The 21,332-nt window shown below is 40.8% G+C and overlaps 1 protein-coding gene across 1 annotated transcript; it reads left to right on the forward strand.

Moving 5' to 3' along the window:
- The first annotated feature begins 1,284 nt into the window (after positions 1–1,284).
- Positions 1,285–20,929, forward strand: ferry3 (FERRY endosomal RAB5 effector complex subunit 3). Its single transcript, XM_074631938.1, has 14 exons — positions 1,285–1,538; positions 2,180–2,368; positions 2,827–2,972; positions 5,248–5,429; positions 6,631–6,730; positions 6,944–7,068; positions 8,730–8,836; positions 10,242–10,439; positions 10,871–10,999; positions 12,230–12,298; positions 12,472–12,674; positions 16,816–16,873; positions 17,475–17,542; positions 18,625–20,929. The coding sequence occupies exons 2-14, from the start codon at positions 2,188–2,190 to the stop codon at positions 18,715–18,717; spliced, it is 1,659 nt and encodes a 552-aa protein (XP_074488039.1). The 5' UTR covers positions 1,285–1,538; positions 2,180–2,187; the 3' UTR covers positions 18,718–20,929.
- Positions 20,930–21,332: the final 403 nt, after the last annotated feature.

Consider the following 21,332-nt stretch of genomic DNA (forward strand, 5'->3'; position numbering starts at 1 on the left):
GGGCTACATAATAGAAGTGACGGGTCTGAATGAGCTGATCAGGAATCTACAGAGATGATGGAGTTGAGTTATGAAATCTAATTATTATGTTTGTTTTTTTATGTTTTATTATGCCGTTATTATTTATTTATATTTATTATTCCGTTATGCTAGTTGTAGTAGTCAGGTATATTTATAGTGTCTTCCAATATTCTTTATATTGTGTATTCTAGGGATATATTTCTCTAGTGTTGATATGTACATTTTATTTACCGTTCCGGTGCATTGCCTGGATAATCTGCTGCTGTAATTTGGGATCAATAAAGTACATCTCTCTCTCTCTCTCTCTCTCTCTCTCTCTCTCTCTCTCGCTCTACCTCTCTCACTCTCTCTCTCTATCTATATATCTATCTATCTACCTATCTATTTATCTATCTATCTATCTATCTATCTATCTATCTATCTATCTATCTATCTATCTATCTATCTATCTATCTCTCTACCTCTCTCACCCTCTCTCTCTATCTATATATCTATCTATCTACCTATCTATCTATCTATCTACCTATCTGTTTATCTATCTATCTATCTATCTATCTATCTATCTATCTATCTATCTATCTATCTATCTACCTATCTGTTTATCTATCTATCTATCTATCTATCTATCTATCTACCTATCTGTTTATCTATCTATCTACCTATCTATCTATCTATATATCTATCTATCTACCTATCTATCTATCTATCTACCTATCTGTTTATCTGTTTATCTATCTATCTATCTATCTATCTATCTATCTATCTATCTATCTATCTATCTATCTATCTATCTATCTCTCTACCTCTCTCACTCTCTCTCTCTCTACCTCTCTCACCCTCTCTCTCTATCTATATATCTATCTATCTATCTATCCATCTATATCTCTCTATCTATTTATCTCTCTCTCTCTCTCTCTCTCTCTCTCTACCTCTCTACCTCTCTCTCTCTCTATCTATCTATCTCTCTATCTCTCTATCTATCTATCTATCTATCTATCTCTCTATCTCTCTATCTATCTATCTATCTATCTATCTATCTAGTATATAATATTATACTATAATGCATTATTTACATTGGGGTCACTGGTCCCACCTCCACAACTATTTTCATATAGTTCCACAGTAATTATGTCATAACAAAAATGCATTGTGTAAGAGTATCTTGATTCCTCTTTGACCATCATAGACGGCCCTGGTAGTATGATGTGTGCCCAGCAGGGGGCGGTAGTGTCTAAAGGATAAAACGCTCATCATTAGATTCGTGGTGCTTTATAAAGAGAACAACCCATATACAATATATACGATTTGACGAATATTAAGCCTTCAGACACATACCATAGCAATTGTGATGCAAAATTGAAAAAAAATAAGCAAACTATAGCTGAGCTTCATGTCGCGAAAGTGCGTTTCCGGTCACACCGACACACATGGTGGAGCAGTCAGCTGACTGGACCAAACACAGCAGCAGCGTCTCTGTAGCTGGACACACAGGAAACATCACATCCATTCATTCTCAGGTAAACCTGCTGCTTACAAGACTTGTATGTTCACCAAAACACAGCAAACAGCAATGCTCAGCTAGACACGTCCACCACAGACTGTCTCTCTGTTATTGTGTTTAGCTTCGTACCTAAACGTTACGCTACACTGCTAGCTAGCATGGAGCTACATGTACAATAACAGCTGACACTTCACACTGATGATTAGCTACTAAACATGTGTCCTCTGCTAGTTACAGTTTAATGTGCTATAATAATAAGAATGTGCTGATGTGTATGTATGTGCATATGTAATTGTATGAATATTTATATGCTTGTTTCTTTACTTTCCCATTCTATTGTTTTTTTATTTTAATTTTTTTAATTGTTATTATTATTATTTTTTAATTATTTATGTTTCATTGTGTTCTGCTGTCTTATGATGTAAATTTCCTTTGAAAGCACTTTGTGCTTTGGGCTTGAAAAGTGCTCTACAAATAAAATGATTATTATTATTATTATTATAATTATTAGTAATAAGGTGTCAATGACGATGTCGTGGCCTCAGTATGTTGCTTGTATTATATGGGGAATGCTGTTTTCTCTGCTGTGACAGGTGATTATTTCCCCACCCTGTTATATTACTTTCATTAATTTTACTGTTTCCTTCTATTTTTCAGCCGCAGCCATGAAGAAGAGCAAAGGCAAAGCGAGCAGTACTGCTGAGAAGGACTTTGTGTTTGAGTTCAGGGCAGGGAGACACAACTGTGTCCTCAAAGTGCCTCTGCAGTTTCCTGTTCAAGAGAACATCTGTGACCTTCATGGACGCCTGATGCTGCTGCATAAAATACCCTGCTACATAGAAAATGGTGAGACAAATCGATTCAAGGACCAGTCGCAGAACTATTTTTATTTGCTGTGTTATCCTGCTCGCAGGTGGAGGTGACTTTGTCAAATGAAATTCATATGTTTCTTTTACATTTTCATATCTGGGGCAATCCTTGCTCCACTTTCTTAAGAGGGATTTGCAGACCCCTAACTGCAGCCATCACCCCGACCCTTACTGCAGCCATAAACTATCGCCTAAACACAAGCTTTTCAGAAAAAATAAAAAATAATAATATCAGTCTACACAGTTGGACAGATCAGATTGTGTTTATTTATATCTCTCTACATGTCTTCCTGGGAAAGAGAATGTATTGTCAATGTCAAAATGGAATAGATCAAGCTCATTGATTTTTGCACCGTACTACTTGGCTTGCATAGAAATGAAAGCCTTTTTTAAATGACTGATTTTTTTGCTGTGTGTGTGCACCTCTTCCTGCAGAGCTAAAAACCTCCCTTTCCAACTTCGTCGAGGGGGAGACCATCCTGGATTATGACAGAGAGGCAGAGCTGGCCCTGCAGAGACTCACAACGGGAGATGTAGATGTGAACCAGCTCACCAACGCATGGACCAGGTCTTATGTGGAGGTGATAAACACATTTCAGTATGTTATTATGCCTAAAACGAATAGTTGCTTTTACCACAAGCTCTCATATCAGTATCTATAGTATCATGGGTGGCTGTTGACAGATTTACTGTCATGATTTTTAGATTTATTTGTATTTATCTTCACTAGTGCAGTGCCCGTTCCGAGCGCGTGCCCGTCCGGAACGGGCCGATTAATTGGCCCCTGGAAGTTCCACTTGCAGCGTTGTTGAGAACCGCGGTATGGCTGCTTCCGCTAAGTGTGAAGTTGATTGGATGAACGGTACTTGAGATATGCAAAGGGCAGTCATATATACATACACAGACAGACATAGAATACTTTCTCTATAGTTAGATGATGTTGCCACAGCGCCATCTGGCACAAAATTTGTCATGGTCACTCTTAGACATCACACAACACAAATGTGGTCGCAATAGCAGAAAGCGTTAAGGAGATATGACGTTTTTTGTAATTTAATTTCAGCATTTGAGCTAACTTTGAAGGCCAGCTATAGCAAAACTGTATGGAGCATCAACAATCCAAAAAAGTTACTTTTTCCGGTTTGGTCCAGAGATGTTCTGTACCAAATTAGGTGACGATTGCCCAAAATTTGTAGGAGGAGTAGCAAAAAATCTGATTTGGACAACATTCACAAGTCACAATTTTATTTCTGAGACTTATGGTTCAAAAATTACAGGCCATAACGTAAAGTTGATTATGAAAACGTCACCATTTGGCCAAATTGCACCACATTTAACACTGTATTCCCTCGGGTCCCCAGCAATACATCCACCAAGTGTGAAGTCCATACCGATTATATTTGATTCTATACACAAATTGCTAAAACACTCAAGGAAGATATTTCTGTGAACAATGTCTATTATTAATGTGGATGAATGTTGTTTTATTTTGGGCAGGTGTTAATTTCAGACATTGGCTGCGCAACGCACCCTGATCGTATATCCACGAGGCTACTCCATGTTTCTGTAGTATCACAGCAGTGTTTGGAAAGTGTCCTCGAATGCTCCCGCTAACTTCAGGGCAGTCATGGATCATTACAGTAATTTAAACCAAAGTAGTGCAGTGCATCTTCAAATTGATTATTCATGAGAAAAAAAAATCTCATTACATATGCCTGCGTACTACGTTTAATGCCTCTCCATTGCACTTGGTTACACTTTGATGCATTTCTTCCTAGAGATTCATCATGTGGCGACGGGTTACACATATTTGAGAGCAGGGTCATCACTTTTATATTATTGATCAATACAAAACAGGTCTAGTGACACACAGAAGTGGACTTTGTGGTTTTCTAATTAAATCAAGAATGGTCTTCTCACATACATATTTTTGATAGTGAACGTCTCCTATTTCATTTTTAAAGAAGAGCAATAAGATCATTTGGATTTATACTTCAAAGATCATGGGTCTCATTCAGAGGCGATTCTAGGATCAGACCTTTAGGGGGGCTCAGCCCTCAATGAGAATGTGCCCGGTAAACAGGGGTCCTTAATTTCCTGCAATCTGGTGAATTTTTATGCACCAATTTCTGCCTTTTTGGCATCAAGTTATGACGGCAATGTCTTTATTTATGTTAAAGAAAACGCAAAATTCAGGCATCAGATGCCAATTCAAAATATTCACAAAAATATAATGGAATATAATGCAGTAAGGCTCTCAGTCATTCTGTATTGCTTTTTAGGTAATTTTATGATCAAGTCAAGTTTGTTTTTATAGATCACAACTTTTGCGTTGGAAGTGGCGTACGCCTCTTTCAGGCCCCGTTTTGTGTGTACGCAACAGTTATAAATGAGTCTAAACGCTGCTGTCACTTGCTCAGCAGGTGTTTATAAAAAGACAAGGGCTGCCTCAGGTCGTGTTGTGAAGCCCCTCTGGCCCACTACACTCAGGCATTTAGGATTGGCTACCCGTTTGCATTTTACTGCAGTCACACAGAAATACACATGGAAGTTTTCCAGTGTCCATCATGTTCGTGGCCTGAAGATCCCTGAGCCTGTATAAATAGAGGTTGTTCCAGATTCTAATACTGTCCTGTTGCTTTACTAATTATGGAGGTGGTATTCAACTGTCCTGGATTATTAAACCGAGCAAAACATTCAAAATGTGTTGACATCTCATTTGGCATTCCTCTTTTGTCTTCCTGTGACCCACAATGACAGTTTTAGTTTCACATAGTGGAGCAGCCATGCAACATAGAGTAGTTGGGTTGCAATTACCATTTTAAAATTATTTTCTTTCCTCTGTCCCTGCTTCAGACTACGCTGGAGCATGCTCGGCCGGAGGAGCCCAGTTGGGATGAGGACTTTGCCGATGTTTACCATGAGCTCATCCACTCCCCTGCCTCAGATACCCTCCTCAACCTGGAGCACAACTACTTTGTTAGCATCTCCGAGCTCATCAGTGAGCGAGACATGGAGATTAAGAAGCTACAAGAGAGGTTGGTATTACGGATTATTGGATTGGATTTCCTGCACATACTGAGTTTTTGACCTCTTGTAATCACTTCATTTCTATGCAAATGGGTCTGTACTTCAAAGGGCCAGCAGACACGTTGTGTTTTGGATTAGAACTGCTTCAGAAGTGCAGCTGTCACTTTCTTTGTAAATTCACGTGCATGGCTAAAGCTGTACTCAACTTCTGTATTCTTAGCGTGCTTTCACACCCTAAATAGTTTGGTTCATTTGGACCAAGATAATAAGAAATTATACATTATTGCGTTTTAGTTCTGGTCCGGTTCAAGTTCAGAAAATCCGTGGGCGGGCATTTGATTTCCGTTAGCAGGCCCAATGTAGGCTAAACATAAGTGGCAGTGCTGGTACGTGAGTGTATTGATCAGACTGATTATACAATTCTAAGCACATCCTTCCACTCTATCTAACAAGTAAACATGACATAAACAGTGGGGCTTACCTGGATCTCTGTAGGAGGGTCCGGGGGGATCCTTGGAGCTCTATTTTGATGCTTTTTTATGCACTCTGGCACCTTATTTACATTCAAAGTACATGTATTAATCATTTGAAAACTTGCAATGCGCACCTCAAAAACTGTTCTTTACTTCCAGATTAACTATGAATTGTGATGTAAAAAATATGCACGCTCTGCCACTTCTCCTCTACTGTAACTTGTAGGGCTGTACCGAATAGTTTGCAGCTTCAAAGCTTTATTCGCTAAACAGAAAATCCTTTTGCCTTATTATTCCTGTTACGGCAAATCAGGTATTGTCTTTCTTTTTCTGAAGCCATCCAACCTATGGTTTTCTCAATTTGTGTTGGAACAATATTTCAGTCACCTGTCATGAATGTAGACCTTTTCATTGCCATTCTGTTGCTAGGGCAATAGCCTTGGGCCACGTTTACTTCCTGTCAGCTACTGCATTAACAAACATTGCAACAGGAAATACAAAGGGCCCATTTAGAATGTTTATGTTGTCAAATCTGGAAAAGTCCATGTGATAGTCTATTTTGTTGCATTCATTTCACTTCATAAATTTGACTATTTTATGTAGATCCATTACATAAAATTCCAAGAAAAAATCCATTTAAATTTCAGGTTGTAATGCAACAAAATATTAAAAACACCAAGGGGGGTGAATACTTTTGCAGTCTAATCAAATCATTGAATATGTTTCTGTCTGGCAGGCAAGCCGCTGAAATGGACAAAGTGATGCATGAGCTGGGGAATACTCTGAGTGACCAGGATGTAAATGCAGTTGCCTCTCAACACTTTGATGCACAGCAGGTAAAAAAAATAAGTTAGGGTGCTCTGTAGCAGTGTTAAAAGCAGGTGCACCTTGATCCCAGTACAAAGTTATAATTTCACCACAGACATTTCAGGGGATTCAGTCAGTGGATTTTCCATTTACAAATTCAGATTTGCCCTAGCCTGCTCAGTCTAAATATGTTGTTGTCATATTAAAGTTCCTTAATGTTTGACTTTGTCTTCTTTGAGCAGGTGTTGGAGAACAAGTGGGCCAGCGAGCTGAAGCAAGTTTCTGGCATTCAAAAGCACGAGTATCAGGAGTGGGTCATCAGTCTTCACCAGGACCTGCAGAAATCCAACAACAGCAGCCAGATTAAGTGAGTTAGTTTGTATGTGAGACAACAGACTCATGATAACATGTTGTATATGTGTGAATACTGAAGCATGAGCTTTGTTTGTGTATCCACATCTGATATCTGTAGGCTTACTTTACACCCATATGCAGCTGAACAGGCTCTTTCACGTCTAACTTTGCACTTTCAAATCTTGGGGTAAAGCAATAGTTGATCCAAGATAATGAATGCTGGAGTCGGGTCTCTGGAGCTAGGTTCCTTACTCTTGTTTGAAGAGGAAAGCTGCAGTTCAGACACAGGTGAATGCAATATGCCGATGTGGCAGCTTGGAGTGGCATTGTCAAAAGGCAGCAAGAAAACAGCACTTCATGATCTTTATTCACTGACAGTGTGACATCGGTTGGTTGATTTAAGGTCAGCTGAAGTTTATTTTTACGGTGACTTAGCATGGAAGTAAATATTAAACCTTAAAACTTACATTGATATAATAGGGTGATTCAAAGAGGGATCTAAATGATCAGAGGAACTTGTTAAAATGGCATGAAACTAACAAAATAAAATGCTTTAACCATTTCCACTAGGGATGCACCAATCCAACTTTTTCAGTCCTGATACCGATAGCGATACCTGGAAGAATATGAAATAATAGCATGTACCAGGGGATTCCTTAGGTTTTCCAGTTTCATATGATACCAGTACCTTCACTCTAGCTCTGAAAAAAAAACCTGAAAACTGAAAAAAGTAAAGTCAGCCGAGGGCGGCGGCGCCCTCAAGGAGTGGAGGAGGTTAAATATCTCTCATGTGAATTGTGCTCCTGTAAACGTCTCACTAAATCTTGACCAGAGGTCAAACTGACCCTTAACTAACAGGATCTCAACAGCTGCACTTCTGCAGCAGTTCTAATCCAAAACACAGCGTGTCTGCTGGCCCTTTGAAGTACAGACCCATTTACATAGAAATGAAGTGATTACGAGAGGTCAAAAACTCATCTTAGTTTGACTGATGCTCAGCTTTGCAGCATCGGTTATGACTGGCATCTTTGGATAAGAAGCGGAAAAAATCTAATAGTGGTTAGCAGTAATGTGGTCCTGCAGAGTAATGGTTTAAATTCAGGTCCTACACTCCTCTGCATATATTGGATATTCCATCAAAACACAGATACCACCAGGACCTGTATGCTAAGAGCTTCTCAGACAATGTGCTGACCCTGCATCAGTTTTTTCTTAAGGATGAATATCATTATCTTGTTATGTGTTGGTGGAACTTAATACTTCTACATCGGCACTTTTAAAGCTGTTACCCGTAAAGGAATTCAGGTTGGATTTGTGATTCCCTTGATATTGTTTTTGTAAATGAAGTGCTGAAACTAAACATTTAATCCTCATAACTGAGACATAACCAACTTGTACTACATTATTTCTTGGTTTATTGTCCAATAAGTAGACACTAAAAACTGCTGCTGAATGGGTGGGTTTTTCTTTCAAAAACATGTGAAAAGTGCCTTATCTGTCCAATAATGTCTTTTTCCGGGCAGTATAAATATAATTTTAGAAAATATAAAAATGTAATGTCTGCCCTTCCTTGTCGATTTTTCAGGTTTTGTCAGTTTCTGAGCCTACAACCCAGATGTACTATTTTGGATAGATACCTTTACTGATTGATATGTTTGTATGATTGATTTCCAGTGAGGAGATTAAGGTGCAGCCCAGCCAGCTGTCGGAGCAGGCAGATTCTGGAGCCAGGATGTTTGAGGAGCAGCCTCAGCTGGAGGAGAGCTTTACTATACACTTAGGTGCGTGACAGGTGTAACTTTAGTAACCATGTTCATAAAACACTTCTATTGCATTTGACTTTTGGTAGTATAAGTCTAAATATTTATGGAAAGCAGTTATAAACTACTGTACGATGTATACTATTTTCTGATTAATGTGAGTATCTGTATATTGTGTATTTATTTTATATATAAAAAGAAAGAGAGAAAAATATATATGTGTGTTTGTATATGCACCGATCAGCCATAACATTAAGACCACTGACAGGTCAAGTGAATAACATTGATTATCTCGTTACAATGGCACCTGGCAGTGGGGGGGATATATTAGACAGCAAGTGAACATTTTGAACTTTGTGTTGGAAGCAGAAAAAATGGGCAAGCGTAAGAATGTGAGCGACTTTGATGAGGGCCAAATTGTGATGGCTAGATGACTGGGTCAAAGCATCTCCAAAACTGCAGCTCTTGTGGGATGTTCCCAGTCTGCAGTGGTCCAAGGAAGGAAAACCGGAGTACCGGCGACTCATTGATGCACGTGGGGAACGAAGGCTGGCCCGTGTTGTCCGATCCAATAGAAGAGCTACTGTAGCTCAAATTGCTGTAAAAGTTAATGCTGGTTCCAATAGAAAGGGGTCAGAACACACAGTGCATCGCAGTTTGTTGCGTATGGGGCTCCGTAGCCGCAGACCGGTCAGGGTGCCCGTGCTGTCCTAATGTTATGGCTGATCGGTGTATATGTATGTAATATATACGTACTGTATATATGTGTATCTGTGTATGTATATGTATATATAAGGGCTGTCAATCGATTCAAATATTTAATTGCGATTAATCGCATGATTGTCCATAGTTAACTGAGATTGATAGCAAATTAATTACACATTTTTTATCTGTTCAAAATGTACAAAAATGTGGATTTGTTAACTATTTAATACTCTTTTCAACATTGGAGTGGACCAATATGCTTGCTTTATGCAAATGTATATATATTTTTATTATTGGAAATCAATTAACACAAAACAATGACAAATATTGTCCAGAAACCCTCACAGGTACTGCATTTAGCATAACAAATCATAACATGGCAAACTCAAGCCCAACAGGCAACAACAGCTGTCAGTGTGTCAGTGTGCTGACTTCACTATGACTTGCTCAAAGCTGCATGTGATTGTCATAAAGTGGGCATGTCTGTAAAGGGGAGACTCAGGGGTACCCGTAGAACCCATTTTCAGGTCAAGGGACTCCTCCTTTGCGATGCTTAAGTATGACATATCCATACATACCCCATTGGTACCAATGGATTCCTCAGGTTTTTCTAGTTTCATATGATGCCAGTATCTTCACTCCAGCTTTAAAATTGAGCCCACCACAACCTAAAAAACGCAAGTTGCGTTAATGCGTTACAAAAATGTCTATGTGTGATCAGGAGCACAACTGAAGACGATGCACAACCTGCGGCTGGTCCGGGCAGACGTGCTGGACTTCTGTAAACACCGGCGGCACGGCAGCGGCGGAGCAAAGCTCAGGCGGCTGCAGACGGCCCTTTCACTCTACTCCTCCTCACTCTGTGGTCTGGTGTTGTTGGTCGACAACAGGGTCAACTCCTACAGCGGCATCAAGAGAGGTCAGGGGACATATTTGTCTTCATAGAGATGTTGTCACTAGGCCAACATTGTTATTGTTTTGTAGAAAGATGAGAGTTTGCATTTGACCGTCTCTTGCTGGTTGGTCAACATGTTTACATTTTCCACAATAATTCTAGCAGTGCTTTATGTTTTTGCACCATTGAATGTAAAAATTGTTTTGGTCCTACTCACAACTCCCTCTGATTATCTCTCACTTTTACTGTGAGAATAACACTATAAATCATTTAAAGAGGAGTGAAAGTCATCTTTAAAGGATTTGTTTAAAGACTAGGCACTCCATTCACCTTCAGTTGGAGTACAGTATGGAGACATAGTAACACAGAAGAGCTTTGGCTGGATATTGTAAATTATATATAACTTTAACTTCATGCATCATTTCATCCCTGTCCTGTTCTGTGTTGACCCTCAGACTTTGCAACTGTGGCAAAGGAGTGTACAGACTTCCACTTTCCCTGTCTGGAGGCGCAGCTGGACGAGGTGCAGCAGGTGGTGCTCTATGCCAGAGCCCAGCGGAGCAGCAAGCAGAAAGAACAGCCTGGTTAGACTTTTAGCTGCTCCATTACAGCTATAATGTAGACAGAGCATTCAAAGAGGATTAGAAAGAGAAAAGCAAGACTGGTGAGACTGAGGCTTCCACGAATCTCATCCATTTCACCAGAAAATACAGCCAACAATGCAATACAAAGTGCTTTAAGTGTCAATTCTTAAAGGTGTTTCATTTCCATTTTTTTCAAATGGAAAAATCCACTCAGCCGTGAGCAAAAAGCAGTGACGTAGGTTATCAAAGTAAGCTAATCAATAAGGTTATGAATAATGTGAACGGCAGCACTAGCTGAGTCAAAGTTAGCTGTGCTTTGGAAATAACTGAAAGGGTTAGTTCAGATTTTTTTAAGTTGTCTGCGAGGTCAAATTATTATTTTTGCGAATGGAGTCTGGTGGCTTTGAAGAGAGCGATATAACGGCTTCAGTTCCCTGTCAGAAAGAGCTGTCTGATGGCGTGGTAAAGCGGCTGTAGACGGGAGCAGTAGAGAAACGTATTTTAGCCACCTAAAGAAAAAAATCGATATCAGTTGAAGTGTATGATATATTTAGAATATTTTTTTTCTGGGAATGTTGCCACAGACAACCAGTTTGTAATACTGCAAATATATATAAATATTGCAATACTTTCATCAGTGGGCCATAGGCTCAATAGATAGTGACTTAACGGACATTTGATTATATGAAAAACTTTGAGATTGCCACTTAAACTAATATTGTTGATCACAGCCTTGTTTAGCAGTGCCACAGAGACACAAAGCTACAAGATACGTAAGTGGTTGTAGGATCTTAAGAGTGGTTTGTTTTGCCTATGTTCCTCTCAGCATACAGAATATACTGAGGTGGAAGTTAAGCTCTAATTTACCTGGTTTGATGTTTAGCAAGACAAGAAATAACACCTATATCTCTTACATGAGAGTAAAATTCAAGCTTTTCAGTACAGAAACATTACACTGCAAAAGATTTCACAGAGTTGGAGAATGTCAGCGACATGCCGTCAGTATGAGTGGGGGATTTTATAGTCAGGAAGTCGAAGACACTTTACATTACTGCCACCGTATTGACGGAAAAACTGTGTCCAGATCCTTATCACAGCATCGGTTGAGTGGTTCGTGGAGTAGAGCTGTATATAGAAACATTCTTTCTAGGTTACAAACCTTTCAGGGAAAGTCTGAGCTGTTTTTACATACTGATTTTCATTGTATTTTTTCAATGTTTATCCTTACAGAGATTCTGAGGAATGGAGGTGACGATAAGAGCAAAAATCTCGAAAGAAATCCATCCAACATCTTACCAGGTAATGGATATCGATATTTGTTGTACACTGACTCCTATTCAGATTAAGAGAGTAAAGAATCACTGATTCGTTGATTTATCCCACATTGTTCATCAGTATTATTTTTCGACCACAGTAGTTCTGCATACCGTTTTCTCAATATCGCACTCTGTACCTGCTGCGTCTCTCTCAAGGTGAGTTTTACATCTCGCGGCACTCCAACCTGTCAGAGGTCCATGTTGTCTTCCACCTGTGTGTGGACGACAACGTGCGTTCAGGGAACATCACGGCCCGGGACCCGGCCATCATGGGCTTGAGAAACATCCTGAAGGTCTGCTGCACACATGACGTCACCACCGTCACAGTCCCTCTGCTGCTGGTCCACGACATGTCGGAGGTAAGAGTCGCTGAGAGCACTGTGAACACTGGCTTGTATGGATGATGTTGTAATATGCACGTTCTTTGTCCACCAGACTCCACACACACTCACACACTTCATAAGGGTTATAATAATGTATTAATGTGATGCTTCAAGGGAATAATTAAACCCATTGAAAATTCAGTTATCCTCTCACCCCCATGTTTGTTCAAACATTGTTTAAGTTTGTAGGACCAACAAACATACAGTGAGTCAGTTCTTCAGCAACCTCCAGGTCTGAAAAGTGAAGCCAATGCTGAAGTGCCTTAAACAAGCATTCTTTCTAACAGCCAGCAGGGGGCGACTCCTCTGGTTGTGAAAATAAATCTGATTGTATAGAAGTCTGTGAGAAAGTGACCCTATTTTTCAAACGATTTATTACCTCAGTAAACATGAGTTTATGGTCTCAATCGCTAGTTTCAAGTCTTCTTCAAAACAGCATGATGTTCATTTAGTAAATTATGGTCCCATTTAGAGTAAAATAGACCATAAAGCAGGGGATGCTTTAGGGAGCGGCTACCTTGTGATTGACAGGTTGCTATCACAGCGTTCAGCTGTACTTCAGCTCCAGCCTCTCGTGTCACTTCTGGTTGCAAAAAACCAAGGTGGCGACGGGCAAAATGCCGAACTCGAGGCTTCAAAACGTCAGTTGAAATAAACTAAAAGTAAGTAGTAACTTTTGCCACTCCAAGTGGTAGTAGTATGAATGCAAACCAAGCACAGTTCAATGCTGAGGTTGGTGAACTCCCAAGAGTTCAGGGGTTACTTTCGGCTACAGAACATCACCCCAGACGCTGATATGGAGTCACTGTTGCTCAACGACACCTCAGCTTGGTAGATTCAGCTCTTGAACCTTCATCATTAACCGTCTCAGCATAATCTTCTATCTGCTTTGGTCTTGTACCTCTGTGATAATCCCAAATAGTGTGGGATTGTTTGTGGTAGATACTACACGGGGACGAAAACCTGCTGGCTACACAAGTTTCCGTGTCCCTAACTGATGGCATATTCACAGTTTCTTCCCTTTCATTCTGCCACTGCTTGTTTATGCGCTGCATCCTCAGCTGTGGTCTGGCTTGTCAGGCACTGTCTGTGAATTCAGCCTACAATTTAACATTTCCCAGGTTTAAACTCAGGAGGGCAAAGCAGAGAGTCGTGAACTCTTGTGTTTACTTAGTACCTCAGAGTGTATGTGCAGCAGCACTCTGTCCTCTCACACAGTAGAGTAGAGTTACAGGGGGAGCTTTCAGTGACTGATGAACTGAGTTTAGCCAAATCTCCCATCATAATAAGATGGATTTTTTCTTTTATATCTGGAAATTGGAAAATCTTTTTTTTATTATTTGGTCTGCTGGATATTAAAAGAAAAGGGATTTTCTTTCAACCTGAAGAGCAGCTCCTTCATAGTTCTTCAACTGAACAAAAATTAAAACATAATAAACTGAGAATCCCATAAGATGGAAAGTAAATTCTCATCAAGCCTCTGTCTGGAGTGTACTCGAGCCACAACATGCCCGGCCCAATTTTTTCTTCTCATGTCTAATCAGGAGTCTTTGTTTCCATAACCAAAGACTTGTAGCTTTTGAAGCCTCAGGAACCAGAGGAACTTTAAGTGATGGCTTCTGGTTCCACATCAAAACCTTCCGTCTGTCATCTTCCTCTCAGTCTTGTTTGCCGTTTCATGGAGATGTTTGCCTGTTTGTACAAGCCCTATTCTTGTGTTTTGCCTTTGAAAACAACTGCCATAGTTTGTCTGTTTGATGAACTGTAGGCTGCAATCAAAACACAACAGGGCTGCGCCTCTTATTCTTATTTTTGGATGTTTTTCTTTTTTCCGCCTGAGCATTTAAGACTGATGACAAAGGAACCCAGAAGAATTGTTTAATTACACTATAATACAGAGAAGAAATTGAAAACTCTGCTAACCAATTTATAGTGCCAGTTTCCAGACAGTGACACTTATGCAATTTGACAACCGTTATGTCCATTTTTCTGGTTGTAAGAAATGCATCTTCTTGTCTCAATTGCAAAAAACTCTTTAAGTATACCATCCTATTGTTTACGCGTCAAAGACCCATTGCTCAAGCCTGTGCAGTTTTATCTCGAGGGCAGACCGGTTAGTGGGTGACGCAGTTCACACGTGTCTAAACATGGGCCTCGATGACACCACTTCATGGATTCAGTTAGTTGATTTGAAATGGGTGCGACACATTTGTTAGTGGGAGAAAGGCTGTGTGTGTGTGTGTGTGTGTGTGTGTGTGTGTGTGTGTGTGTGTGTGTGTGTGTGTGTGTGTGTGTGTGTGTGTGTGTGTGTGTGTGTGTGTGTGTGTGTGTGTGTGTGTGTGTGTGTGTGTGTGTGTGTGTGTGTGTGTGTGTGTGTGTGTGTGTGTGTGTGTGTGTGTGTGTGTGTGTGTGTGTGTGTGTGTGTGTGTGTGTGTGTGTGTGTGGCAGAGACTCAACCTAGCTGATGCTGTGAGCAAAGGTTGACTGTAGAGATGAGTTCGTGCTGAGGTCAGACTGTGTGCAGCCAGCAGCCTGGAAGCAAACACACTTCTTCTAATAAAGCGAGGAATCTTTGTCTATCTGTCTTTCTGTATGTCCTTTGCATATCTCGAGAACCGCTCCTCCGATCTACTTCACACTTGGTGGGTGTATTGCTGGGGACCCAAGGGAGTGCAGTGTCAAATGTGGTGCAATTTGAGTAAATGCTGGCGCTATAGCAAATTCATTTTACGTTTTTTCCTGTAACTTATGAACTGTAACTCTCAGAAACAAAATGTTTCTACTTTTCCTGGATCCTGTGGGTCCAAACCATAGATGTGTTATAAAGAGAACTGGAGACAGCGTTGGAGGCGGGCTACCGTTCATTCCTATGAGAGTTGCTCAGTGGCGTATGAAGCCAAAATGGCCCGACTGCCGAGTGATGAAGTACCCAGATCATCTGGCGATCTTCCGCATCCATTGGGCCCAAAGAGCATGCTCAGTAGCGTTTCCTTTAACTCCGCCTCCCAGCCCTCGCTCCAGCCTCGGTCTGGGTCTCATTCACATGAACGGAGGAAAGGAAATAACTCTGGATCCGGCTATTAGTGCATTTTACAACTTTTAGGACCTAATGATTTAAATAAGGGCGATTCCTGTGCTCATACTGGGAAGTTGACTTACCATTACAGACTTTTCTTTCCCAATGTAAGTCTAGGAACAAGTCTTTTGGGCCCAATGGCATCAATTGACAGACACAGAAGTTGTAATTCCACCAGTTGGCCGCTACGAAATTCTGCTTCAAAACCCGGGCTCTCTTCGATTGGAGCTTGGTCCAAACGAATCTATCCATATAACCCTAACCCTAACCCACGCCCATTTGCTTCTAGACTGATTTTCCGCCATTTTGAATTGTGTTCAAATCAGATTTTTTTGCTGCTCCTCCTACAAATTTTGAGCAATCGTCACCAAATGTGGTACAGAACATCTTTAGACCAAGCCAGAAACGGTTACTTTTTTAGATTGTTGATGTCCCATACAGTTTTCCTCTAGCTGGCCCTCAAAGTTACCTCAAATGCTGTGGGCAGAGCTTATATTATCAAAAAATGTCATATCTCCTGAACGCTTTGTGCTATTGCGACCACATTTGGTGGACACGTGTAGATATGATGTCTGAGTGACCGTGACACATTTGGTGCCATTTGGCTATTAGGTGACGCTGTAGCAGCAGCATCATCTAACTATAAATTAAGGAATCTCTGTCTGTCTGTCTGTCTGTGTATGTATGTATGTATGTATGTATGTATGTATGACTGACTGTCCTTTGTATACCTTGAGAACCGTTAAGCCATACCACGGTTCTCAACAACGCTGCAAGCAGAACTTCTGAGGACCAAGCAATTGGCCCGTTCTGGACGGGCACGTGCCCTGAACGGGCACTGCACTAGTAAAACTAAAGGGGCACATTTGGTGTGTAGATACAGTTGCCTGACAGGAGACTTTGTGTTTGACCTTGTCAATATGTAATATATACAGTATCTAATTTGCACACCTGTGGAAGACTAGGTAGGTATGTAACGTATCACAAATTTAACTGTTAACTTTTTGGATTTTTATTCTCATTTCTCTTCTCTCTCTGCAGGAGATGACCATACCGTGGTGTCTTAAGAGAGCAGAGCTGGTATTCAAATGTGTCAAAGGTAAGATGAAATTATTTTTAGTCAAGGAATTATTATTTGAGCAATTATGATACCCCGACACACATCGACACTGTTAAAAGAGCAAGTTACATTGCCCCTTGTATATTCCCCATTCTGCTGTATATTGGCATATATTTTCATAAATGACTATCCAAATGTAAACAGCATGACTTGTGATGATGTGCAGTAATTCCAGCTGACGTTTGATAGCAGAGATCTGTCAACCCCAAGCCTACAGCCTTTTTTTTAAAAACATGAGGTCTTGTTTTCATTCCCTCACAGTCAAAGAGCAAGAGATTGTTTTTTTTTTAGCTGAACTCACTCTTTGAAGAGATAGACTTACCAGCGTGTCCACTGACAGTGTTGTACATTTTACATAATGAACAGCTGATGAAAAATGTAATATGTTGTAACTAAGAGACACAAACTCAGATAGGACGATGCGGCACCGCCCTGAAGGCTAGCTGTGCATGTGATTATCATGAAGTGGGCTTGTCTGTAAAGGGGAGGCTCGTGGCGTTTAAATGAATTTGGGATAACACATTATTATCGCGTTAACTTTGACAGCCCCACACTGAACATTTGCTTTTTTTATTTGCAGGCTTCATGATGGAGATGGCCTCATGGGACGGAGGAATATCACGCACAGTCCAGTTTCTAGTGCCAAAGGTGACAGCAGAGTGTAATACCTATATTTTTGGTTTTGCAACTATTTAGCTGAGGCGATGAACAATTATTATTTTTTGAGTAATTGCTTGCCTACAAATCTCTCTGTTAATTCAACAGAAATGTATACTTGAGGCCTTGCATGTACACAACATCACACATGGCCTTGCTGTACATAGCTTTGAACGCAGGCAGTGAAGCGAGACTATTTGAAAAGCACGCCATAAATCAGAGATTATAGAGCTTTAGGTTCTCGACCAGTGTTTACACTACTGTGATGAAAGAAAGCTCAGAGACTCATCCATTTAGCTGTGTGATAAGCGATTGGATTAACGTGTAGCTGGGGGTAGCATTGAGGCGTAATATTGAACTTCAGGTCTTACCTTATGTCAAAGGAAAAGGAAAAACATCAGGTTTTCTGTCATATTTCCGAGTAGTTGTGACTTCAGCGCTGGATGAAGCTTAACTGTTATTTTATTTCGGGCTTATCTGGATGTTGTATGCCTACAGCTTTTGTGGTTTGTCAGGAAGGCAGCAGAGCTTATAGCACGATCTAATGTTGACAGGTTAAGACGATAAAACCAGCGGCATCAAAGGACTCCGACTGTATTGGCTTCCCGTCAGCTACATGCTCAGACACCATTCAAAATAGCACCTCTGAAACAACATTGTTTTCTGTGCCTCAAAGAGACGCGTTGGCTAAATATACGCTCCGTGTTTGCGTGCGGATGAATGATGCGTGAATGCTTAAAGATTAATACTTAACATTCTTATTTGACGGGTGGCGATGCTTAGAGTGACACAGTATGTTCCCCTGTTAAAGTCACAGCTGCCGGAGCTCACATCATTTCAGCGTCTTGACTACTGTTCCCTCAGGGGGGAAAAAAAGACCCTGTGATGTTGAACTAAAGGACACCGCAGGAGCTGTTAACACTTGGCTGTACACAAACAGTCCAGATGTATTTTTAAAAAGGTTTCAATGTGTACAAGAGGTGTTGTTTTTCACATTGGTGCTGCACAAATCTCCATCCCTTGCTGCTCACTAATCCTGGCTGTGTCTTTGTGTGTCTCTTTTGTATTGACAGAGTATCTCAGAGGAGATGTTCTACCAGCTGAGCAACATGCTGCCTCAGATCTTCCGCGTTTCCTCCACCCTAACTCTCACCTCAAAGCACTGATGGATAGAGATGCACCATGTTGCATCCTCAAGGCATTCGGACTAACTCATTTATTTTAACAATTATACAGACAAGGTATATTTCTTTGTCTTTTTTTCAGGACCTGTAGATTAAAACAGTGGAGATTTAGAGGAGAAGTAGCACATAGGCCCCATTCATTCAAATGGGGTCAACATAATATGGTGGCATTAAAGCACTTACAGTAGAGGTGCAAAGAGGATTTTAAATGAGAAGAGACATTTGTATGCAATTGGTGAGCCTTGTTATTTTTGCACCTTCCAAAGCTACACGCGCTGTAAATACGACTTACCAAAAGAGGACTAGATTCAGTGGCTCATCACCAAAGCAGCTGCTGCAATGATCATTTCAAGCCTCCGGGGTGCGGTTCTGGTGACAGAGTTTTATTACATCAGCCGCCAACGCTGCAAGTATTCCAGTTTTCCTGTAAAGCTGCAATCTGTAACATCCCGCACGTTTGAGCTACAGCATAATGGTAGTAGAAGGGAGCCAGCATGCTGGGGAAACTCCCGCACGATTGTTGAGGTTAGGCATTGACCTCGATTGGTTATGGTTAGGCATTGAGTTTAAATGGTTAAGGTTAAGCATTGACCTCGAATGATTAAGGTTAGGCATTGACCTCGAATGGTTGAAGTTAGGATAGGTTGTCAGGCAGCGAGTCTCACGAGAGTGTTTGTAAGTTTTTGCAGATCTCAGATCAGATTTCGCAATTTGCAGGCTCCCTCCTAGAACCCAGCATAATGGAGAATGTTGCATTGGTGAAGTTGTTTTAACTGGCTGTGAAAATGCGATCAATGGAGCAGATGAAGTAGATAGAACCGGCACTGGCAATTGACCGATCCTAAGTCCCACCTCCCCTAGTTACTGTTGCTAGGTCGGGCAAACTTGATAAAAAGAAAAATACTTTGGGGCGGCATGAAGCAGATAATATTACAAAAAAGGAACAAAAGCAGACGAAATCATGCAGGTTCACCAGAAACTCAGAACTCCAGCGGGGCCTCCGGCAGTGACCTGCTGTCGGAACTCCAGTTGGAGGAGCTCCATGCCCGGCAGAGCTCTGCGCTACTCCAGCCAGGAGCCGAGCTTCACCACGCTGCTGGAGACCCAGGCTGTATTGCTGGGCCCGCTGGAGGGAAGGGAGGCACGGGAGAACCAGAACCAGGACGGCCTGGGGCAGACTGTCGGACCCTGCTGCAGTAAAATTAGAGTTTTTTTAAAGGGACTCCGGTGCTCGTAAATACTACCGCTTTTTTCCACAGGGGCTGCCAAAATCAAGTCTGTGAAGATCGTGACACCAATGTAATGTGACTTACATAGTGATATTACCTTTGAACAGACGTAGCATAGCCTAACAAAGTACATGTATAACCCAACAGGAACCCGAGGTTCTGCCGGGTTCCAAACTTGCTCAATTGTTATAAGAGCATACAGCGGAAAGGGGTAGGACTTGGGAAGGGTCAATTGGACAGGTGTGACCACGCTAAATGTGACTTTTGTAGTGTTTTTATAATACAAATGGATGTAATAACAGTATGTTGATTCTAAAAAATAATGTATATATATATCACAGATCTCCACTTTAAATCTTTTTTGTTTTGTTTTGATGGACAGTATGAGGTCCCTGTCAACATCACATTTCATCTGTTGAATGTTCATGAATTAGTCCTGATGTGTGATCTCACAGCTCAACAATCATGTGAGATTTTGCAGTCCAAACCAATGCGTAATTGGCTTCATATTTGGAGTCTGATTTGTCCAGAAACAAGTGACATAAACTTGGCTCCACTGGTCCTAAAGACGAATGGCGTTGCTGCTGAGATGAGCAACGCGCAGGTGTTCATTGTGCTGCATTGCAGTGAGTTGTAGTGAGGATCACTCTTGGTGTGTGTGAGTGAGTGAGTGTGTGTGGTCCCTCCCCTCTACCTCTGTAACAGCAGATGGCACTGTTCCTAAAGACAAATATGTGAAAAGGGTGAATACAGGCACATACACACTTCTCTTATTAAACGAGATGAAGTTTAAACAAGTGTCTACTGCTTGCTGAAATTCATCTCAAGAAATATTTGTCGACATTCATAAGTGGTCTTGTATCTTCAGTGGTAAATGTTTGTCAAATGTGTTGAACACTTGAACCTAATCAGATGTGTATTCTGTATATTAACTGTTTACATTTTTATGTTTTAATTAATAAAAACACTGATTTGATGTAAATTCTTCATGAAAGCCATCATAAGCTTTTGACAGACTTTCACATTTTGGCTGATGACGTTTTTTCTCCCCTCTGCCAACAGTGATAGTGGTATTTGGTACAGCGTTTCATTTGGTGTTGATGGGTTATCCACAGGCACATAATCTCTCTGAAGTTAATAATCCATGTCATTCATTGGAATTACATTCCTCCTACATCTAATGGTGGCCTATAAGCCATTTCAGACAGACTGAAATCAATTCAGCTTGACAGGAAGTTTTGCCACAACCACGCTCAGCGGTGGTATTAGGAAGATTAAAAGAGTTGCGAGTGTGGCAATCAAAGCAAGTTGCCTTCTCTTCTTTCATGATAAACAAGAAGGGCAGCGGCCCTGAGAGAGTTTCGAGAT

This window comes from Sebastes fasciatus, chromosome 4 (genome assembly GCF_043250625.1).
Source record: "Sebastes fasciatus isolate fSebFas1 chromosome 4, fSebFas1.pri, whole genome shotgun sequence".
NCBI classification, from domain to species: Eukaryota; Metazoa; Chordata; class Actinopteri; order Perciformes; family Sebastidae; genus Sebastes; species Sebastes fasciatus.